This window comes from Anomaloglossus baeobatrachus, chromosome 4 (assembly GCF_048569485.1).
Source record: "Anomaloglossus baeobatrachus isolate aAnoBae1 chromosome 4, aAnoBae1.hap1, whole genome shotgun sequence".
Lineage (NCBI taxonomy): Eukaryota > Metazoa > Chordata > Amphibia > Anura > Aromobatidae > Anomaloglossus > Anomaloglossus baeobatrachus.
In genome coordinates, this window is record NC_134356.1 from 284,811,064 (window position 1) to 284,835,514 (window position 24,451).

At 47.3% G+C, this 24,451-nt stretch overlaps 1 protein-coding gene across 1 annotated transcript in view; it reads left to right on the top strand.

Moving 5' to 3' along the window:
- The window catches only part of TPH2 (tryptophan hydroxylase 2), a 737,869-nt gene that overhangs the window by 151,378 nt on the left and 562,040 nt on the right, over positions 1-24,451 (top strand). The window contains exon 7 of the mRNA XM_075344895.1: positions 21,306-21,441. Within this exon, the coding sequence (XP_075201010.1) occupies positions 21,306-21,441 (136 nt within the window). The remainder of the gene's footprint in view (positions 1-21,305; positions 21,442-24,451) is intronic.

Consider the following 24,451-nt stretch of genomic DNA (forward strand, 5'->3'; position numbering starts at 1 on the left):
CTCCATCCCCTATGCTGCTCACCCCCCATCGTGCTCCATCCCCCATGCTGCGCACCCCCCATGCATGGGGGATGGAGCACGATGGGGGGTGCGCAGCATGGGGGATGTAGCACGATGGGGCGCAGCACTCCCCATCGTGCTCCATCCCCCATGCTGCGCACCCCCCATCGTGCTCCATCCCCCATGCTGCACACTCCCCATCGTGCTCCATCCCCCATGCTGCGCACTCCCCATCGTGCTACATCCCCCATGCTGCGCACCCCCCATCGTGCTACATCCCCCATGCTGCGCACCCCATCGTGCTCCATCCCCCATGCTGCGCACTCCCCATCGTGCTACATCCCCCATGCTATAATAGTTCTCCTATTATACTCAGAGAGGAGTATAATAGGAGGACTATAATAGGAGGAGTAGTCCTGGGGGGAGAGGAGTATAATGCCGGCTCCCTGCACATGTATACCGGGAGCCGGTGTACGCTGGTAACTATGATACACATCGGGTAACTAAGGGACCTTAGTTACCCGATGTGTATCATGGTTACCAGCGTTCACCGGCTCCGTCACGATCCCAGCATCGCAAGGGTATGTGTGGCGCTGCTGGGATCGTGACGGAGCCGGTGTACACTGGTAACTATGATACACATCTTGTAACTAAGGGACCTTAGTTACCCGATGTGTATAATGGTTACCAGCGTTCACCGGCTCCGTCACGATCAGAGCATCGCAAGGTTATGTCTGGCGCTGCTGGGATCGTGACGGAGCCGGTGTATGCTGGTAACTATGATACACATCGGGTAACTAAGGGACCTTAGTTACCCGATGTGTATAATGGTTACCAGCGTTCACCGGCTCCGTCACGATACCAGCAGCGCAAGGTTATGTCTGGGGCTGCTGGGATCGTGACGGAGCCGGTGTATGCTGGTAACTATGATACACATTGGGTAACTAAGGGACCTTAGTTACCCGATGTGTATAATGGTTACCAGCGTTCACCGGCTCCGTCATGATCCCAGCAGCGCAAGGTTATGTCTGGCGATGCGTGCGGAGGGCCGGGGCGAGCGGCCAATCCGTGCGGGGGGCGGGGCCAGGCCAAGGCGAGCGGCCAATCCGTGAGGGGGGCGGGGCCAGGCTGAGCCAGCGGCCAATCAGACGGTTGTCACCGTAAGGACACAATTTTGGAGCAAGACAGACAGACAGACAGACAGACAGAATAAGGCAATTATATATATATAGATAAGCCATTGTGTTGGGATGCTCCTTTGCCGGCTGCAGGAGAGATGGCCATTTAGTTTATATGATTCATCACTGCACTTTGAACAGCCCACTTTTTGAAGGAGAGGGAGTTATTGAAGGCTAGAAACAACCACAGTTTGCTCAGGCACCTTCCCTAGTGGTAGGATGCCTTAAGTACCTAGTGCCTTTCAGCCATAGGCTGAGAGGCACTTCCAGGTATTAGTGCGCTGGCCTTACAAGAACGAAGAGCATGCGTGTGTACTCCTAGGGGATCTGCAGGTCCCAGGGCCCCAGAAGCAGGAGGTGGGCATGTGGAGAGCCACGGTGAAGCACAGGAGTGCGCGGTTCGGCTGCGGTGGTGAGTGAGTAGGTGTCCCTGCTCGAGGAGATAGGCAGGACCATGCAGGGACGCCAGTGCTACAGTACTTCCCCCTTACACCTCTTTTTTTTCACCTGCCCAAAAAACTTTTTTCTCCAGAATGTTGTACTCGGAGTTGATAGGTGTAGGATATAGGAACACATTGGGATTCCTCTTTCTTCTTGTCGAAGTCAACAGCAGCAGACCGACAGACAGGAAGCAGAATTAAATAGCTAGGTGACAACTTAGAAAGCCTAAATGGATGAGCAATAATCCGACACACTTTGTGACAATTCTGCCCCCAACAGAGTACCTCCCCAGATTTTCAGTACAAAACAGGTTCATCAGTAGGGAGCCAAGGCATTCCCAGGAAATGTGGGCAAGACAAATTTGGAAGGCGATACTCTCTGAATGTGAACTTTCCATGCGTAGTTCCACAGGCTCAGAAAAGAAGCATATGGGTACAGACAAGAGTATTTCATCAACAGACGACACTGACAAGGAATTCAGAAAAATGACAAAAAAAGATAGTTGCACTCTGAAATGCTAAAGCATGCAAGCCATGAATGTAAGAATATAGACAGGGAAGGGGGTACTCGGTCCCGGGCGGTAACAAATGGGAATGTCACTCTGGTGGCTGTTGCCCAGTCTCCTGCCCTGGGCCCCTTTTTGTAAGGGGGGGGGATATTTACAGGGGTGAATAGAGTTAATGTCTTGTGACACCACCTGTGGGTTGCGGTTAAGGATAGAGAACCGCCGCTGCTAAATATGTGTACTCCCAGAGCTGGTGGTGATTGCAGCAATGGTGATAGGCCCTGCACAGGTAGGGCTGTGCCTGGGAGATGATGAGGGATAATAACGGAGACCACACCAGTCTCTACTCACTTGGAACCAGGAGTTGCTGGTTCAGGTCCTTTGGAGTATCAGTGCCAATGTAGTGACCCAGGTTGCTCTGTCCTCGGTACTCTCGGTTGGTTGGGTCCCCGTAGCATGGAGCGTTTGGGGCCCGACTGCCCCTTTTGAGGTACAGTTTTCTTCTCCATACGGCGGGCAGTGCGCTCCCCGTGGGGAGGTAAGTGTCCGAACCCCGATCCTAGTTTACTGCTGATGCCCCCGGATTATGTGGTTCCTTGATGTCCATGAAGGTGTCTCCACAGGGCAGGTATTTATCAAGCCGTGTAAAACGTTACAAAAATCTCCATATGTATGGGCGAGTAGGACATGTTCAGTTATGCACCTGTTCACACTGCATGTTAGGAAATGCCGTCAGTCTTTTTGTCTAGTGTAAGGGATTCTGAAGACCTTGGATGGGAATCCGATATGAATCTGTGACGCCCTGGCAAAACCAGGTAGTCACAGAAGTTGTCCATCCTCCTTGGCATTACAACACACAACCGACACCCGAGTACAACACACAGCCAGTAAAGCCTAGTCACCCCCCCATGATAATAGGGACATGCCAGTGGGCGGAACCAGATGGATGGGAGCGACCACCTAGGGGTTCTGAAGTGTCAGGGGTGGGAACACAGCAGTTGATTGGAGTTGAGTCAGAGAGTTGAAGCTGACAGTTGACAGTGGAGGACTGTGGAAGTGCAGTGGAGTCAGGGGTAGGGGCCCCTGGACTACCAGACTAGCTGGCAGACGGCAAACAGGACCATAGGCGACAAAGATCCGGTCGCGGGAGACCTTAAGTGGACCGAGGCAGGGTTGTAGCCCGCCGGTGCCGACAGCGAGAATCCGGTCCGAAGGCCGTGCACAGTCGGGGTACCAGGACTCTAGGATGAGGACAGTTGCAAGCCCCCTTGTTAATTGATCAGCCGGGGGCAAGGTTTCAGGCCTTGCTCCACAGAAGCCCAGAGAGCGAAATGGAAGCCCAAGGCAGGGGATAGGGTGTCCGTCAGAACCCACAGAAATCCCAAGGGTCAGATTTCGAGGGCCACAGCTCCCAAACGTACACAGTACCAGGATTGGACTTCCCCATTCCAAGCGGAGTTGTCCCAGAGAAGACACAGACACTGAGTGCAGGAGGAAGGGACCCCTGTTTGCTACACCCGGGTGTGGGACCCGAATGCACCCGCCAGATGCGACCGGTCACTGGCAATTTGGTTTACCACTGGACTTTGTGTGTGATTCTTTAAACCGTGAGTACACCATTGATCCCCGGTCCAACTCAGCACGCCACCTCCAGCAGACATTACTCCCGTGTACCTGGGCCCCGGGACTATACCTCCCCTACCCATGGAGGGGATTCCAGCCTGCTGCCCCGCTCCATCAGCCCCTGGCCTTCCATCACCAGGCAGCGGCGGTGCTATCAATACCTCCCCGCAACCCACGGGTGGCGTCACCGACAAATCAGTCCCCTGTAAATATTCCCTTCCTACGGTTGTGAAGACGGACGTCAGTACGAGCCCGGGTCCGGCTGCCACTCGAGCCACAGTAACGAACCCGGATCCGAGCTGCCCCTGCAATGGCCCGGCCCCCGTCTGCAACAAATCCACCACAGCTTGTTGTTTGAAGTTTCCAGCAGATCTATAATCTGGGTGGGCATTTTCAGATAGCCAAATTCCTCCATACAATATGGACACGGACAGGGTCAATGAAGAAGAAAGACTATTTTCACCGAGGGTGGCTCACTGGATTACAGGGGGAATCTGGGCATACCCTGGCATGGGAGGGGCTTAATTAAGTGCCTGCCAGGTATACACCAGACCCTTAGATAGTGAGGATGGGTTTGGCGGCTGAGAGACACCAGGTGCCTCTCCAGGGCATTGTCCAGAACTGTGGCAGCTGACCCCAAGGGCAGGGACAGGCTCCGGTATGGACAGGGAAAATTTCAAGTGCAGACAGGTGCAGCCAGGATGGCTAATGCAAATAGGATAGCAGATGCAGGCAAGTACGGAGGGCACAGCAGGTACATTTTTTCAGGTATAGAGAGACAGATATGGGTAGCGGGTACTGGTGAAGGTAATGGAAAGTGGAGACATGGGACCTGACAACTAGCTAACAAGCAGGAACCTAACTAACTGACGATGTTGTTCTGTTCAGACACTTACCCTAGTGGAAGGATGACCTAAGTACCTAGTGCCTATAGGCTGAGAGGCTCTTCTAAGCATTAATGCTCTGACCCTTTAAGAGGGAGTGCATGCATACGTGTGCCCTAAGCTCACTCCCGGGGAAGGCCTGATCTGATCAGCACACGTGGCTAACAGGCATGGGTGGATCAGAGATCAGAGATCCACCTTTAGCTGTTTTCCACTTAGATCGCGCTGTCAAAATCTGACTGGTGACTTAAATAGCTGCGACAGGGATTGTGCCGCTCCCCACTGCCATCAGCTGCCCAGTGATGTGATAATGGAGCACCATGGTGTTGCCATGGTAGCGTGGGGTCAACTGATGGCCCCTGATGCTACCATGACATATTTCCTGTGAGAGCCGACAGAGCACTGGCAGTCACTGGAATGCTGCATTTCTGTTGATCAAAGCAGCATCGCTCTGATCAACAGAAATGCACAGGCTATCGGACTGTACAGTGATAATGTCCCCTAGGGGGACTAGTAAAATCAATTAAAAAAAAGTTTTAAAAAATATCTATTTCACTCCATGGAAAACAAAAAATAAAAAATACACATATTTGATATTGTCACTTTCAGAAATGCCTGATTTATCAAAATATAAAATCAATTAATTTGATTGGTACACGGCGTGGCGAGAAAAAAAAATCCAAATGTCAAAATTACGTTTTGTAGTCCCCGCAACATTGCATTAAAATGCAGTAAAGGCCGCTTTACACACTATGATTTATCTGACGATATGTCGTCGGGGTCACGGTTTTCGTGACGCACTTCCGTTGTCGTTAGCTACGTCGCTGCAGGTGACACCTACGACCGACTCTGAACGATCGTAAAAATAGCAAAAATCGTTGATCGTTGACATGTCGTTCATTTTCAAAATATTGTTCGTCGTTTCGAATGCAGCAGACATATTGCTACGTTTGACACCCTGCCAACGACGACCAACATCGTTAGTGCGTCCGTTATCAGCGACGCGGGCGTGTCGTTATGAACAATGCTCCACGCCTCCTCCACTCTGATTGGTGTCACGCCAGGGCGTATGCTATGGACAATTATACGCCTCTGTCGTTGCCGGAATCGTTTGGAGGAATGCTGTGTGACAGTGTCCACACGACCGCCTTGGTCAAACAAAGTATCGCTGAATGATGTAGCGTCCTTTGTGAGTTGGGTATGCGTGACCGCTACAAAACGACCTATGTGCGATCTCGGCAAATCGTAGCAACGATCTGGGCGTGTAACGAGATTGCTAGCGATATCGTTGTGTGTAAAGCGGCCTCAACAGGCGATCAAAATGTGGCATCTATGTAAATATGGCACATTTGATAAAACTGATGATTCCATTCAAAAGTACAACTCTTCCCGCAAAAAACAAGCCCTCATATGGCAATATTTATTGAAAAATAAAAAACTTATGGGTCTTGGAAGAAGGGGAGGAAAAAATAAAAATGAAAAATTGCTGAGGGTTGAAGGGTTTAAACCACTGAGTTATGTCACTCACAATAGTTAATAAGTAACATTTACCACAAGTCTACATTACATCAGCACTATTTTTGAAACATATTTTTTGTTATGAAGTTGGAAGGGTTAAAAGTTTATCAGCAATTTTCCCCTCATTTTTTTTCTTTTTTTTTTATTGACCACATCACATTTGAAGTGACTTTGAGAGGTCTACGTGACAGAAAATACCCAAAAGTGACACCATTCCAAAAACTGCTCCCCTCACAGTGCTTAAAAGAAGATTATTAACTCTTCACAGGAATTAATGCAAATTGGAATTAAATTTTTTTTTTTTTAACTTTATGTAAAAATGTTTCTTTAGCCCCAATTTATTCACTTTTACAGGGAATAGCACATCAAATTGGACCCCAAAATCTGTTACGCATTTTCTTCTGAGAGCACTGATACCCCACATGTGGTCAGAAACCTCTGTTTGGACAAATGGGAGGGCTTGGAACAGAAGGAACAATATTTGAATTTTGAAACACAAATTTGGCTGAAATGTATTGTGGGTACCATGTCACATTTGTAGGGTCCCTGAGGTATCCAAACAGCAGAAACTTCCCACATTTTGGAAATTAGACCGCTTAAGGATTTTTTCCAGGGGTATAGTGAGCATTTTTAACCCACAGGTACTTCACAGAATTTGATAACATTAAGTAGTCATATCGAAAATATTATTTTTTTTCACAAAAATGTTGATTTAGCACCATATTTTGCACTTTAACAAGAGGGAACACCAAAAAGTGGACCCCACAGTTTGTTACCCACTTTCTTATGAGTTCTGCAATACCCCCCATGTGGCCAAAAACCCCTGTTTGGTTCGGACAAACGAGAGGGCTTGGAAAGGAAAGAGCAATATTTGAATTTTGTAAAGCAAATTTGGCTGAAATAGATTCCGGCACCATGTCGCATTTGCAGAGCCCCTGAGGTACTAAAACATCAGAAACCCTGACAAATTACCTAATATTGGAAACTAGACCAATCAAGGAATGTACATGGGGGCATGCTGTGCATTTTGAATCCATTAGGTGCGCCACAGAACTTTTTAAAATGTGGATGTGAAAATGATGCTTATGTTTTTTTGCTCAAATTTTGTAATTCACAGAATGGAAAATAGGAGAAAACAAACCCCACAATGTTAGGAAATTTCTCCTGAACATAACAATACTCAATACATTGTCAAAAACTAACGTTTGTGCACATGGCAGAGCTCGGAAAGCGAACATCGCTATTTGTTTTGGAACACAAATTTGGAGAATGTGTTGCATTTGCAAAGCCCCTGAGGTACCAAAAATGCAGAAACACCCACATTATCTTATTTGGCAAGCTAAACTATATAATGAATTCATCTATTGGTGTGATGAGTATTATTTAACCCACAAACTGCACAGACTTTTATTAGATTGGACCGTCAAAACGAAAAACTTAAAATTTCCCTGTAGCCTCAAAATTTTAATTCACACACAGGAGAAAATGGAAAGGACAATTTTTACAGAATGTGGCATTATCCCATATGTGATTGTCCACTACTATTTAAGTACACAGGGGGATCAGTTGGGAAGGAGCGTGACCTTGTATTTAGACAGAAGATTCCATTTGAATAGATTGTGGCCACCATTAGCTGAGTCCCTGAGGTGCCAGATCAGCAGAAACCCCACAAGCGACCCCATATTGGAAACATCTCTGCAAAAGGAAGTCATCTAGGGGTGTACTGAGTATTTTGAACCCACAGGTGCCTCACAGAATTTTATAACATTGGGACAAGAAAATTTTAGTAGTAAAATTTTTTAGTAGTAAAAATGTAATTTTTTTAATTAGCTGCAAATCTGTCAGTTACACAAGGGTTAAAAGGTAAAAATAGACTTCATAATTTATTGCGTCATTTTTCCCAAATGCGGTGATGACATATATGTCATCAGAAATTACTGTTTGGCCGTACGTCAGGGCTGAGCAGGAAGGAGCGCTTTTTGGCTTTTAGAGCAGATTTTGCTAGAATAGTTTGTGGGCGACATTTGTAAAGCCCACAAGGTGCCAGAACAGCAGAATCCCCCCAAAATGACCCCATTGTTTAAATTGCTCTTCTCAATTAAGTAATTGATGGCTGCAGTGACTATTTTGTAGTATCCACGCCACGCTCTTTTTCTGGAAAATTACAAATATGCCAGTTTAGTGCCCATACATTGTGCCCCTATATATTGTAGCACCCCCATACATTGTGCCCAGCTTGTGCTTCTTGAGACACTCACCCCGTAAATTGTTAATTGCACTCTCCCCTCTACAATAATGTCACTTATTTTAGCACACTGTGGGACTCAGAAGAACGGGGGCATTTAGATATGGGAGCACAGACATTAGTGGATTTTATTTGGGTGGGTGGGAGCCTTATTGCTTTTCCAGAGTCTTTGTCCTACCAATAACATGGGATCCCCCTGTATTTCCAATGATAGATGATGGACCTTAGTGGGAGCTGGTTTTGTGGGGGTAAGTTAAGGGCTTTATTGGTAACATTTTGGGGTACAGATCATTTTCTGGTTAGGTAGTCCACCTACGCTCGGGTGTCCGTCTGCAGAAACGTATATGTGCAAAAAAATGGCACAAAACAGAGCACACGCTAACGCAGTGCGCTCCATAGCAGTGAATGCCTCTGTTGGGCGCATGCGTCCGGAACACGCTTTACAGAGTGGGGGAGGGGCGGTTCGGATGGATGGTCCGACGGGACCTGTGAGCGGAAGGTAAAACACAATGTGAAAGGGGCCTTAGATTTTTCAGGTGTCGAATGAACAAAAACCAGCAAATCCATAAGTTTTTTTTATAATTTTTGTACATAGTTCACTCTGCAGTAAAAATGATAAGACCAATTTATTGTTTGGATCATTTTTATATTGCTTTTTTTAAGCTTTCCTACTTTTACACATTAAAAACATTATTTTACAAAAATTATTTTTTTTTGTATCGCTATAACTTTTTTTTTTTCGATTGACCTTTATTAGGGCTTGTTTTTTTGCGAGATGGTTGGGCAATTTAATTTCTACCATGTTTATTTTGCATATAAGTTTTTGATCACTTTTTATTCACTTTTTTGTGTATAATGAAAAAATGACACTTATATAATTTTTGTTTTACGGTATTCACCACATGGAATAAGTAGCATGACAGTTTTATAGATCAGGTCATTCCAAACTCGGTGATACTAATCATGTACATTTCTTTGTTTATTTTTGTTTTAAGACAAAAGCTGCATTTTTAGTGGAAAAACGGTTGTTCGTGATTTGTGTGCTCTTTCTTGCATTTTTTTTACACATTTTATTCAACTTTTTTTTTACTTTTTCACTTAGTCCCACTGTGGGACATGAATATTTTTTTCTCCTATCGCTGGTCTCACACACTGCTATACTCGTGTACAGCAGTGCAGGACATCTGTCAGGAATTTACTGACATAGCCTATAAGACCCAGCTTATGACTGGATCATACAGGCCATCGGACCCTGGGGTCATCAGATGACCCCAGGATACAATGACAACGATCGGCATCCGCAATTATAATTGTGTTGGGGCTGATCCTGCTATAGGGGGACTTTTAACCCCTATTAAACTTCTTAAACACTGCTGTCGCAATTGACAGTGGTCTTTAAGAAGTTAATCAGTATCGATCAGTTCCAAAACTGGTCAGGGCTAATCCACTGGGTGTTCGAGCCCTCCTGTTTGTCAAAACAGAACATTTTGATCACACGTGGAATATCGCCAAGCTTATAAGAACATGGGTAACAAACTGTGGTGTCCACTTCGTGATGTTACCTCTTGTAAAACTGCGAAATTTAGATGCAAAAGCAACATATTTCTGAAAAAAATAAATAATTTCAATATGACAACCTAATTTTTTCAAATTCTGTGAAGTACCTGTGGGTTAGAAATGCTTACTATATGTTCAAAATGCATCACTCTCGTGAGAAATTCCATACCTACCACTGACCGAGAATGACATCTGCAGCATTATTCTGAGAACGTTCTCAGAACAAAGCTCCATAGGAATCAAAGGGCATCGTGGGACAATATTCCTTTGGATTACGTCTGAGCTTGAAATATTTTTAATTAATACTGTTGTGAACAAGGAAGTGTGGGAGAGTGTTTATTCACCAATTGGATACATCAGAACTTCGAGAATTTTTTAATTCACTAAATTGGTGAAGGAGGGCATATGGGGGAGTGTTTATTCAAATTAACTTTTTTTCCCCAGTGTCTATGTTTTATAACTCTTTACTTACTGGGTTAGTAATGGGGGTGTCTTATAGACGCCTATCCATTACTAACCCCTGTGCTTAATGATCGCTGTCAATTTACAGCTGACATCAACCCCACAAGTATTACTCCTATTGCCACTCAACCAGGACAATTGGGACGAGCTTGGCGAAGAGCAAGAATTGGCACATCTTCTGGGGTGGCTGGGGACAGGGCCGCCATCAGGGCATTACTACTGTGACTGGTGTACAGGGACCGGTGAAGAGGGGGGGCCCAACCGATCCTGGGGTAATTACTTAGCTTTATAAAGCCTCGGCCCCCCTCTTCACCGAGCCACAGTCACAGCAGCAGCCGAGGGGCCCGGCCGTGTCGCTTCAGCCACTAGTGCACATGACTAAGGTTTGTGCAATCCCTTTTAGGGCATCGCATGCAAATTAGCCATGTGGTGGGGGAGGCACTGTGAGTGTAGCAGAGCAGGGAGGTCGTGCATCATCCCGTGGCCCAGTGTGATGAGGACATCACTCTGCGCCTCATCACAGTGCTGCAGGCACCGTGGAGCTGGCGAGTGCGCAGCATCTGGCTGGAAAAGGTAGGCGCTCTATAAGCTGAAGATCGCCGGGGACGGAGGGTCCCACTGACTGCAGCACAGGGTGGTGGTGGTCCCGCTTACTGCAGCACGAGGTGGTGGAGCGGCCCGCTGACTGCAGCCCCGGGTGGTGGGGGCCTGCTGACTGCAGCACAGGGTGGTGGGAGCACCTGCTGACTGGACCCCCGGGTGGTGGGGGCCTGCTGACTGCAGCAAAGGGTGGTGGAGGCGCCTGCTGATTGCAGCCCCAGGTTGTGGGGGTGCCTGCTGACTGCAGCCCCGGGTGGTGGGGGCGCCTGCTGACTGCAGCCCCGGGTGTTGGGGAAACCTGCTGACTGCAGTCCCTGCCTTGCTTTAGCTGGATGTGTGGAGGGCACACATCCAGCTGAAATGCATTGCTGCTCAGGGTGAATTTTTTTTCCTTTTTGCAGTAGACAAATATACGAGGAGAGGCCCAGGAAGGGCACATATGTACAAGAAGGATGAGATACTACCAGGAAGGGGACTAAAACCAGGATGGTGACATATATACCAGGAGAGGACATATATACCAGGATGGGGATATATATACCAGAATGTGCCCAGGAGTGGGATATACATACCAGGAGGTTCCCAGGATGGGACATATATACCAGGATAGGGACAAAAACCGGGATGAGGACATATATAAAAGGAGGGTCCCTGGATGGGGACATAAATACAAGGAGTAGGACATTTATGCTAGGAATTTGACAATAAAGCAGGATGGTGACATACATACCAGGAATCGGCAAGGATGCATACATATATACAAGTGTGACGCCCCTGAACTAGTCAGGGTGTCACAGAGTACTGCACCCCTTTCTTGACTGGTGCAGGACTCAACCCCTCATGGTTCTGGGAGCCTAGCTTTTGGTATTGCTCCATCAGCATTCAAATCCTAATCACACCTCACATCACACCCTGTCAGGCACACCAGTGGGTGATCTAGCTGGAAAAGGGCCACTCGCCTGGGGGTCAGGCAGACTGGTGGGAGGGAAGATGTCAGAAAGAGGAAGTGAGAGGCAGAACAGTAGTATCTCCCAAAAAGTGAGGAGCTGGGAGTTGGAGCTCCCTGGGGACTTTGGGCTAGATCACAGACGGTGGTCTGGGACCGTAGGAGTCGGAGACCCAGTCGCAGGGTATTGGAGAAAGGTGCCAGGCTTAGTTTTGGAGAATAGTCGGCACTGTAGTACCTAGTAACCGAACTGGTACAGAGCACGGAGGGGTACTGGACCCTAGATCAGGAAGTAGCTTCACGCAACCTGATAATTAACCTGTGGAGGATAGTATCTTGATGAACTTTCCCCAAGAGCTCAGAGATCGAAGGCATCAGCACAACAAGGGGGATAGGGCTTTCCAGCTTATGTGGCCCACTAAAATCCTAAGTGTCAGCCATCGAGAGCACAACTTCCCTACTTAACAGTGGGAGCAGGACCCTGACAGCTTCAAGCAGAGGGGTTACTCAGAACATCTAAAATACAGTGCATGGAGGCAAGGTACAGACTATCAGCAATACCAAAAGGAGCGGACGCCTGGAAGAGCTCCCCTGAAGTGGCAGCGGCACCCAGAGACTTGGTTTACCTTTGTGTCAGAGTCTGTTTTGTGGTCGCATCACTACCAACATTGTCTGAGTGAGTACGCTGTCCTCCCCTGCTTCCAACCTGCACCACGCTCCCCTACCCCACATCCACCATTCAGAGTCCCGGGGCCTCCCCTACCCATGGAGGGTACCTTTATTTGGCTGCCCCACTCCATCTTCCTCTGGGTACTCCCATCGGCAGCGGCGGTACTCCCCTTACCGTGAACCATGGGTGGCGTCACAAACTCTTACCCCCTGTAAATACCCCCTTTGCATTTTAAGTGGCCGCGAGCCCCCGAGTCCGGAGACCCTCGAGCCATAGCAGACCCCTGCAGGGGTGGCACACAAGTAGGATATTATAGAGAAGCAATGTGTGTGTGGGGATAGTATACAGAGGAGTAGTGTGTGCGGGGCGATATACAGGGGGGCAGTGTGTGAGGATATATATATACATATATATATATATACATACACACAAAAAAACACACGCATATATATATATATATATTATATATATATATATATATATATATATATATGAGGGGCAGCTTGTGTGTTGGATAGTGTACAAAGGGTCAGCGTACTTGAGGGATATTACACAGAGGGTCAGTATGTGTGTGGGAATATTGTACTGAGTGGTAGTGTGTGGTGAATATTATATAGAGGAGCAGTTTGTGTGTGTGTGTGTGTCTGTGTGTGGATATTATACATGGGGCAGTGTGTGTGAGGGATATTATATTGAGGGGCAGTGTGTGGGGATATTATACACAAGGGTATTGTGTGGGGGTACACTGAGTGGCAGTGTGTGTGTTTGGATATTATACATAGGAGCAGTGTAGAGGGTATATTATGGAGAGGGGAGGTGTAGGGGGTGTATTATTAGTTTTCTAAGGGGAATGCTTCATTTTCTGAAACAACTTCAAGGGTGCTAACACTTTTGGCCATGACTGTGTGTGTGTACTGTATATATAAATACACACATATGTTTTTCCAAGAATGGTGGTGAAAGTGTGGAAGGTTTGAGTGGAGGCGGAGCTGGGGTGGAGCCTGGGTGAAGTCTCAAGGGGGCCCCAAAAGTTTGCCAATATGGGGCCCTAAAATTTCTAGTGGCAGCCCTGGTGTTACGAACCGGCGCCACCATAGCCGCAAGCAGCCTGCTGCGGTTCCTGTTGCGCCCAGGCGCCGGCTGCCATTCTTGGCCGTGCCTCGGGTCGTCCAATTGGCTGCTTCTTCCACCACGTCTAAGTGTGGAGAGGCGGCTAGTGCGCATGCGTGCGCCGATTTACCGCAGCCAGAGTCTAAGTCTGGTGTTTTGCCTAGTGAGCATGCTCAGCTTGATTGTGCCATTTCTGAGACTAAGTCCTCAGTTCAGGCTACTGAGCATGCTCCCACAATTAACCCTAACAGTCTGTTTGCACAGGTACTTGGACTTCGTGCTGTGTCTAAGTTCTGGGATGTGCCTTCTGAGCATGCTCAGGCAGATAGTCTGATTTCTGAGTCTGTTGTTCAGGCTACTGAGCATGCTCAGGCACTTAGTGCATTAGAGGCTAGGTCCGGTAAGGACCTCACTGAGCATGTCCGTGAGGTGGTAGGCCCTGATAGGGCAGAGGGTCTCAGGTGTCCTGATGACGTGGCCACTCCGGACTGGCTCGCAGAGGCCCGCCCCTATGATCTGGCACCTCACCATTGGTCATCAGACAATGAATGGTGAAGTGTTTGGGGCGTGGCTGCCATGAGGTCATCAATGACGTGGTGGTTCCTGATAGGCCGCTGGTGACATCGCTGATGATATTGCACTCTGCTGTTGGTCCTTGGTGGTTCCACCCTGGGTTTGGGGCGGATCTAGCTTATAAAAGGGGTTGGAGACAACATGGAGGCGCGCAGTCTTCACTCATATTCACTTAGAATTCATGGTGGCATAAGCCTTGTTGGAAGTGGTAGGTAGGGCTAGGCGAACGGTGCCTGTCATGCCAAGATTCGTGGCTCAGCACATGAGGGTCAGGAGCTGTGCTTCCTTGCTACCATTCCTGTTGTGCTATAGCAGTCCAGTGGCGTTAACTGGGCTGCAGCTGCTGCGTCACCTGTCCAGTTGTGCCTCCTACGCACACGGACAGCATACCTGCTGCGTCACCTATCCGAGAGTGCCCTCTGCGCACACGGACAACGCACCTGTTGCACCACCTGTCCAGTTGTGCCTCCTACGCGCACGGACTGCATACCCCAGGACCCCTGTGGAGTTAATAGGGTGTTCCAGGACTGGGTGTGTGAACCTTTTGTCCTCCTTGGCTTCCCAGTCAACGCTACTGGTGTGATCCCTTGGCCTGACGTGTCCTCTATACACGTGGCCATTCGCGTAGTGACCAGAAATGCTAATTGAAGGACCGCTCGGCCTGTCGTGTCTGACTCACGTGGCCGACAGGGCGCTGTCGCAGCGGTCTTCTCGGTCAATGCTACCTGGTCACCATCTGGCCTGACGTGTTCCCTGCACACGTGGTCGGGGTTTCGCCAATTCCACCGACACGCTAACTTGGTTGTCGTTCGGTCTGATGTGTCACTACACACGTGACCGGTTCCCTGGGTTATCTCAGAGCCATCCAGCTCTATAGTCTCTGTCTAACCCACAGGGTGCCAGCAGCTCCATTACCATCTGGAGCACGGTGGGCCCCGACTGGCGATTGGGATATATACCCCCTGGTCCTAATCTGCCAGTTCCCCTGTAACACCTGGCTGTTGGTTGGTATTTTTGGCTGAGAGGTGCCAAATAACCATGGGTCTTCCCAGCCTGATAGCACCAGCCCCCAGCTGTTTGCTTTAAATTGGTTGGTTATCAAAAATAGGGGGGACTTCATGCCGTGTTTTAAACTATTTACTTAAATAATTTAAAGAAAAACAATCTGAGATCCCCTATATTTTTGATAACCAGCCAAGGTAAGGCTGACAGTTGAGGTTTCAGCCTGCAGTTGTCTACCTGTGCTGGTTATGAAAAATAGGAGGGAGCCCACATCATTTTTTTTTCTTTATTGTTCACAGCAACATACAGGCAACTTCCACATGCAATAAAGCTTGTTGATTGGCTGCACTGTAGCCTTTCAACAAACTTTATAAGCATACGAACTGTACCTGAACTCGGTCTTTTTTTTAAAAACTGTTCGATTCCGAGACCTGGACATCTGGTGTTCAGAACGAACCCCAAACTTTACCATGCGGGTTCACTCATCCCTAGTGCCAACACTTGTGGCCAAGACTGTATATGCCTTTATAGACTACTTAGGAGGGTTTATACTATTGACAAATTTCCTGTAGGTGCATCTGTTTTTATATTTGTATAAATCAGTAGTACACATTAAACTTTGTGCTGTATGTTGGTATGTTGTCAGAGCCTATAGTTTTTTTAACCTGGATACAGGCTCAAGATAAATGTAAATGTTCAAAAATATCAATCCCCCTTTCCTACTAATTTTGAATTCTGCCTAGCTTATACCGTAACTTTAGGGAAAGAGAGAATGAATCTGCAGATTGTCTTATGCTCTCTGTGTTTATGTGGCTGTATTCTGTAAAAGGAGTGAAGGGGAAAGAAGTTAGGAGACATTACATCGACTACTCATTGTAATGAGCACATTCAGGTGAAACAAGGGTGTCGGAGGAGGTCGCCATAGGCAAGCAGGCAAGGTTCTACACTCTGGCACGCTGCTTTTAAATGAGATGTTTGAGTGTGTGTGGGCTGGGGTTGCTTCTCTGGTTACCTCCATGTCAGTCCTGTTACACTCCTCACCTGGTCCATGGGAGCCACGGATAATGATGACAGACACACTGTTAAAAACAAGTCTTTACTGGGCACAACACTTGTGAATAGGATGCAGCAGGTAGTACACTTCATTTTATCTTCCACATAGTACAGAGGCACAAACATGACGGTTACTGGCAATGGCACTTTCTTGTTAGCAGTCTGGTGGCCAGCAAGATAGGCTAGTTCTCCTTCCCTGGCACCAAAACCAATGGGTCAATATATATCACTGTTCCCTGCCCACTACCACAGATTGTGATCTCCTTTCAAGACTCACTCCCAGATCTGTTTTCTCTTCACTGTTTTCTCAGCCAGACAGAACCCTCACTTCACCGGGCCCAACAAGCCTTAGCAACACTGAACTCACTTGGTTCTGCGTCTCTTTCTCCCTTCGGGTATACTCCAACCTGCTGCCTCTGTGATTGCTGTTGCCTCGATTAATTTCCTTTTTTCAAGATCTTGCTGCTCTCCTCTCTAGTGTCCTCTACAGGAACACACCACTTTCTCCACTCTGCTACATCTGCTGTTTCCACTTCTCTTGCTTTTCTTCACTAACTAAAACCAGGAAATGCTCCCCAATATATCTCCTCACTGTGGGCTGCCTTCTCATTAACCCTCTCAGCCCTGTCCTTTAACTGAGATCTAAGTTTCTCCTTCTAGCTAGTGAGCCTGGGACCAGTGACATGTAGTGGTGGCTTGTAGCACGGCACCCTAAGACACATATGGGAGAATCCAAGCAACTTACTAGTATTTCACATAAGTAAACTTACTGTAGAAAACAGTGACATCTTCTGGGGTGTTGCAAGTCACAGACCACCCCCTTATATACTCTCCTTCTTTAACCCTGGCTGTCCCCGGCGATGTGGGAATCTGTAAAATACTAAAAGCACTTCATAAAACCAAGAAAACATCTTTAACAATTCTCTTCTTCTCCAGCATATCGATGTCTTCTCTAACTTTAGGTTGTCCCAACCTTGATCCCAATAGGTTGGGACCGCAGGTGCAACAACACACTTCTTCCCAGGCCACGGAACCCATGGGTCAATATGTTTTGCTGGATTCTCTACCCACTACCACAGACAGTGATCCCCTTTCAAGACGCGCTCATAGAGCTGTTATGTCTTCACTATATTCTCAGCCAGGCAGCATTCTCACTTCACTGGGGGCCTTTTCTGTCTGTGTCTGCTTCTAGTGCACATTAGTATCATAGCAGGAAGTGTCTACCCAATTGAATGTGTGACGCCTCTGGACTAGTCATGGCGTCACAGGGTACTGCACACTCTTTTTCCTCAGTGCAGGACTCATCCCCCCCATGGTTCTGAGTTCCCAACCTTTGGTACTGCCTCAATCAGCATCCAAATCCCAACCACACCTCACACCACACCCTGTGGGCTGCTGAGCTATAATAGGGCCGCCCACCTAGGGGTCAGGCAGACTGGTGGGAGGGAAGTAAGGCTAAGTTCACATTTCCGTTGATTTGTATCAGTCACATGCGTCGCTTGACGCATGTGACTGATGCGCTGTTCAACGCTGTACAACGGATGACAAAGAACAGAATTCTTTGTCGGATTCCGTTGTGTGCGGGGGGCGGAGTTCGGGGGCAGAGCCGAGCGGGGGGCGGGGACAGGCGCTGAGGATGTCAGTGGAAGTGCTGCGGTCTGCATGGCTGGGGACAGGTGAGTGTATGTGTGAGTGAGTGAGTGTGTGTATGTGCATGTATGTATGTATGTATGTATGTATGTATGTATGTGTGTGCACATGCAAAGTGCGGGAGGGGGCGGAGCCGAGCGGGGGGCGGGGCTAAGCGCTGAGGATGTCAGTGGAAGTGCTGCGGTCTGCATGGCTGGGGACAGGTGAGTGTATGTGTGAGTGAGTGAGTGTGTGTATGTGCATGTATGTATGTATGTATGTATGTATGTATGTATGTATGTATGTGTGTGCACATGCAAAGTGCGGGAGGGGGCGGAGCCGAGCGGGGGGCGGGGCCAAGCGCTGAGGATGTCAGTGGAAGTGCTGCGGTCTGCATGGCTGGGGACAGGTGAGTGTATCTGTGAGTGAGTGAGTGTGTGTATGTGCATGTATGTATGTATGTATGTATGTGTGTGTGTGCACATGCAAAGTGCGGGAGGGGGCGGAGCCGAGCAGGGGGCGGGGCCAGACGAGGGTGTCAGTGCTTGTCTGCATGGCTGGGGACAGGTGTGTGTGTGTGTGTGTGTGTGTGTGTACATGTGCGGAGTGCGGGAGGGGGCGGGGCCAAGCGGGGAAGTGTCGGCCTCCCTGCACACGTAACCAGCCTAAATATCGGGTAACAGCAAAGCACCCGATGTTTACCTTGGTTACCCGATATTTACCTTGGTTACGGGCCTACACCGCTTAGCGCTGGCTCCTTGCACCGTAACCAGGGTAAATATCGGGTAACCAACCAAAGCTGGTGACGTGTGCAGGGAGCCAGAGAGCATGCGCAGCGAAATCCGACGGATCTCGCTGCTCAAAAAACGTTACATGCTGCGTTCCCCCCGCCCGGCGGTCAGTCGTTCCACGACTGATCAGTCGGGCGGAGGGTGCAACGCAGCATCATCAGTCACAATCCGCTGCTCATACAAGTCTATGGGAGCAGCGGAATCCGCTAAACGGATTCCGCTGTTTACAAGAGCAGCGGATTGTGACTGATAGATTTTAGCGGAAATGTGAACTTAGCCTTAGAGAGTGTAGCCCTCGAGTAGTGAGGAGCTGGAGAGTGTGTGGTGCCCTGGGAGTGAGAGGTTGGTTCGCAGACAGTGATCTGGGTAGGAGGAGTTGGAGACCCGGTCGCAGGGTATTGAGGCTGGGTGCCTGGACCCGGTCTTGGAGGATGGGAGGCATCTGAGTCTAATAACCGGTCTGGGACCGAAAGCACGGCGGGTTACTGGACCCTACGTCGGGGAGTAGCTTCAGGCAACTCGGCAATTAATCTGCAGAGGGTAGTGACTTTATGGATTGTCCCCAAGAAGCTCAGAGATCAGGGGCACTAGAGCAGTGAGGGGGATAGGGCTTTCCAACCCAACCAGCCCACAGAAATCCCAAACGTGAGCCCTTGAGAGCACAGCTCCACTACAAACAGTAGGGAGTGGGGCCCGGACAGCTTTATGCCAACAGGCCACCAGAAGACTTCAAATTTGTGCACATAGGCAGGCTCTGGACCACCCGGCAGTACTATAGGGGACGGATACCTGGACGGGCTCCCACAAGAGGGCAGCGGCACACAGAGACTATGTTCACCTTGTTGTCAGAGTCTGCTTTGCGGCCGCATCATCACCAACACTGCCTGAGTGAGTACATGGTCCTCCCCTGCTTCCAATCTGCACCCCGCTCCCCAATACCACCATCCAGAGTCCCGAGGTCTCCCCTACCCGTGGAGGGAACGTCATCTAGCTGCCCCCACTCTATCTCCCGTGGGTACTCCCATCGGCAGCGGCGGTACTCTCCTTACCACAAACCATGGGTGGCATCACAAACTTTTATCCCCTGTAAATAGTCCCCTTAACATTTGAGTTGCCACAAGCCCTCGGCTTCGGAGACCCTCAAGCCACAGCAAATCCCAGATCTGAGCGGTTCGACCGCTGCAGGGGCGGCACAAATGGGCATGGAGAGGAAATCCACAAATGTAAGAATAGTAAGGGTGAAAATCCCATATTTACATTTCTGTGTGCCTGCACATTAGCCCACTAACTCTAGTCTAGGGTCCCACTGCGTTTTGAAAAGAAACAATGAGGGTGTTACGGCCCAATTTCGAGCTCCACTAATTTACATTCACGGCTATTACCTCTATGAATAGCATCAACCAGTGAACAATGATTTGTGAAAGTTTATTAACTGAATCCCTCATCAAGCCCTATGCCTATGATCTGTGTGCTTAGTGCTGCCATCTCTCAGATTTATTCACTTCTGATGGGGAATTATGTGTTGCCTTTATAATACAAATGTCACTGTTATGCTTTTATTTAATAATACAAATGTTATGTTTTTATTTAATAATACAAATATTAATTACTATATGTGTAAGAATCTATGTAATTTCCCATCAGGATTGCATTGCAGGCTGAATTAGATCTCACAGCAGGTGGCACTGTTGCATTGATATCTAGGAGTAGAGTGGGCACCCTGCTCTCTGGTTACCAGTGGTACTGCAGGGGACAAGTCACTTTCTAGTAAATGAATGTCTGCTCTATGCATCCCATAGATACGGTATGTTCAGTCTACAGTATATTACTGAACATAATCACATCCATAAAAGCGGATACTTACAGAAATGTCAATAGTTAATGGATTGAAAACATTGATTGAAAAATTGATGCATTTTGTACCATTTATATCCATTAATCCTCATATAAAAAAAAGACCATTAGTAGACATTTACTGACAAAACCACACAGCAATATCTCATAGTCTATAACAAATAATTGTGTTACTTCAGCTAAACATTTCCAATCCCAGAGAATGGGGATATAGTGTCAGCTCTCTTTACTTATTGTTTAATTCCCCATATATCAGGACAGAATGCAGTGCTCATATTTATGTTCAGTATGTCCTCTGTTTTTCCTTTCTTCCCTATCTTAAGATTATTTTAACTAGTGTATAGAAAATGTATGTGGCCACCTATGATTTTCAGCCCAGGGGAAGGGTTTTGATATATACATTATTATTCACCACAACTTTAGGTGGCAGACATACTAAAGGGCTTGATGCTAATGGAAAAGCATAAAAGACCGGAGGCCTTTCCAGCACCACTGGATACAAATGCATTCTACTTTTATATGCAGATGCACGGGTTGTAGGAAAACCATTTTCAGTCCTAATAGAATAATTAAAGTGTATTAAATTCCCTGTTTTCGTATTAAATGCCTGGAATGGAATTTTCCACAACATTTTCCTTAATAACGTATTCTTGTGTTTATATAGAACGATCTGGATTCACAGTGCGACCTGTGGCTGGATACCTCTCCCCGAGAGACTTCTTAGCTGGGCTGGCCTATAGAGTGTTTCACTGCACTCAGTATATCAGACATGGATCGGATCCGCTCTATACACCTGAGCCGTAAGTATTTTGTGCCTCTAATTTGTAGCTATGAAGTCAGGCTGCGGAGATTAATATGCAGCAGAGGATGCAGCACTTAAATTATAGCACATCCAATTATGCTAGGGTTCCTCTGTGCACAATACGACTAATGAACAACATCTGTCATTTTCTATCCAAGAAAATCAATAAAGGTTGGGTTCACTTGATTATAGGAAAATACATGTTTCACATTTCTTTTCTCCATGCAGTTATTTCTTTTCCACCGAAGGCAGTGCCCGTACATCTTTACTTAGTCTTGACTCTTCTTGCCAAATTATACCTAAAAGCAATTATAAAAGAACACTCCAGTCTAGAGTGCGCCTTCGGGATTTAACATAGGTACGATTCCAAATTTATTCTGAAATCTCATCGACTGCCACAAAGATAATGATTTGGATAAGCTATGTATGCACAGTCAGCTGTAATATTTATATACATTTTGGATGAAAGCCAAACCAAAAATATTTCATTCATATAAAAAAAATTTGAGCTGAAAAGTTTCTGCAAATGACATACACTAGTCTGATAGTGATGGAAATAGCATTGTCAGAGAGGAAGAGTATTTGAACTCTAGTGCCACCTACTGGAGGTAGCAATCTTAAAAGTCAATAGCAACCCCTTAACACACCTTGCCACATGACTTACAAGCTTAAAGAGGATGTCCACTACTTGGGCAACCTCTTCTTATTCTCCTTGCTCATCCCATAAAAATATATAAGCCTATACTCACTTCCGGTCCAGACGCGGTTCCAGTGATGTCTAAAGCTATGTTCCCGGGATCCACAAGACATTGTTATAACATGCGAACAATCAGCGCCTGGTGTCTGTCTCCCAGCCTTTGGACATTTGAGCAGGATGTGAGTGCTGCACTGACTTCCTACTTAATTGTCCGAAGGTGGGGTGAAGGATGTCGGCCCTGATTGGTACTTACCTTCCAAACAACCTCGCTGTGGGCGGTGAACATGCGCTTCAAGAAGGGGGAAGGATGTTCGGCGTCACAGCGATGTCACACAGCGGCCGCCCCATAGAAGCGGAGGGGCGGAGATGAGAGGGACGTAAACATCCCGCCCACCTCCTTCCTTCCGCATTACCGGCGGGACGCATGTAAGCTGTGTTCATCTTTCCCGGGGTGTCACACGGAGCGATGTGTGCTGCCTCAAGAACAATGAACAACCGGACGTTCGATTTTTAGAAAATGAGCGACGTGTCAACGAGCAACGATAAGGTGAGTATTTTTGCTCATTCACACTCGCTCGTAGCTATTACACGCTACGATGCTAATGTTAAACGATGCCAAATGTGCGGCACTTACGACGTGACCCCGACGACATATCGTTTGATATATCGTAGCGTGTAAAGCCCACTTTAGGCTCAGTGCGCATGATCAGAAGTCACCGCTTGAGTTCATTTAAGGAAGAAGTTAAAAAGAAATATTAAATATTATACCTTATCTTCTTGCCATATGTCAAACGTATTGCTGAACGTGAGGTCTGACCAGATGACACCAGGATTGCCAACTAGACTTTTTATTTTTTCTGTAAAACTTATCAAAAAATCACAGACAGATGATATTTTTTATGAACATATTGGAAAACCTGATATAATATGGGATAAAGACATCAACTGCATTAACTATAAAATATTGATAATTACATTCAGAATAATCTGCAGAAGTTTCTTCAGCTTCAAAAATATCATGGACATTTTAAATTTTTTTATGGACAGGTGCAAAAAAGTGCCCTATTTTTCAGACTGAGTTGATACACATGGCACTTCTGGGGTGGTGCTCAAGTAGGGTACAAAACCGTCTCAAGTAGATGTAGAAACTTGGCACTCAGGATAAATTTAAATAGTGGTCTTTTATTGAGAGGAACTTGTAGGACCAACACAAGCACAGACGTTTCGGTCAAAGACCTACATCAGTGTGCGTGCAGGGGGTCCTAACAAGGTATAGCAACTTGGCAACTGGCGTAGTCAGGTATGATGCGGTGTCCACTGCTGTCTATGTGGCAATGACAGTGGTGGACACCGCATCATACCCAGCTACATCGCCACATTACCATACTTTCTGAGGACCCCCTGCACGCACACTGATGAAGGTCTTTGACCAAAATGTCTGTTCTTGTGCTGGTCCTACAAGTTTTTCTCAATAAAAGACCACTATTCAAATTTATCTTGAGTGCCAAGTTTCTACATCTATTTTTCCGACTGTGAAGGAATTTTTGGACGGTTGTCAACTCAGGATGACTCATTTAAAGGAGACTTGCCATTTGCCATAAATATGTGATCATGTTATCTAGTCTAAATGCTGCTGTTCCTCTGAATTTGGATTATTGTTTTTGTTCCTGCTCCTCTTTATTTATGGCCCCCTCTTCCCTCTATGTAACGCTAATCTTTTTAGCCAAGTGTGCGTTATCGTCAACCAATGGCATACATAGAAATCATGGGGGCCCATAGCAAAGGTCTGAATGAGGCCCCGCCAATAAAAAACTACAATAAATTATTAACATAATAAGCAACATTCATGTTACTGGGGGCAGCTTACATGTTACTGGAGGGACATACAAGTTACTGGGGGAACATACACATTACTGGGGTCGGCATACAAGTTACTAGAAGCCAGTGGGGGGGCCATTCAAGTTACTGGGGGCGTATATACAGATTATGAATTAATCTTTATTCTAACAAGGTTATAGATCTACCAGTCCAGTAAGTAGACTATTACCGGGCCCGGCTCTGTCTGCAGAGGATCAGTCTAGGCAGTGCTGTGCGCCTGTGCTCCTGTTTTGTGAATGTGTGCGATGCACCCGTCTGAGTCTCTGCCAAGTGCCAATGCCGTGCTGAGCCGCCTGTGAGCAGTACAGCCACCAATGGCTACTGCCCGCCTGCCTCTAAAGCTCCTCTCTCTGTTGGTAAAGCTATGTCAGCCAGGGGGACATGCAAGTTCAGCCAGAGAGAGGAACCACAGAGCAGGAGGCGCTTCTAGGCC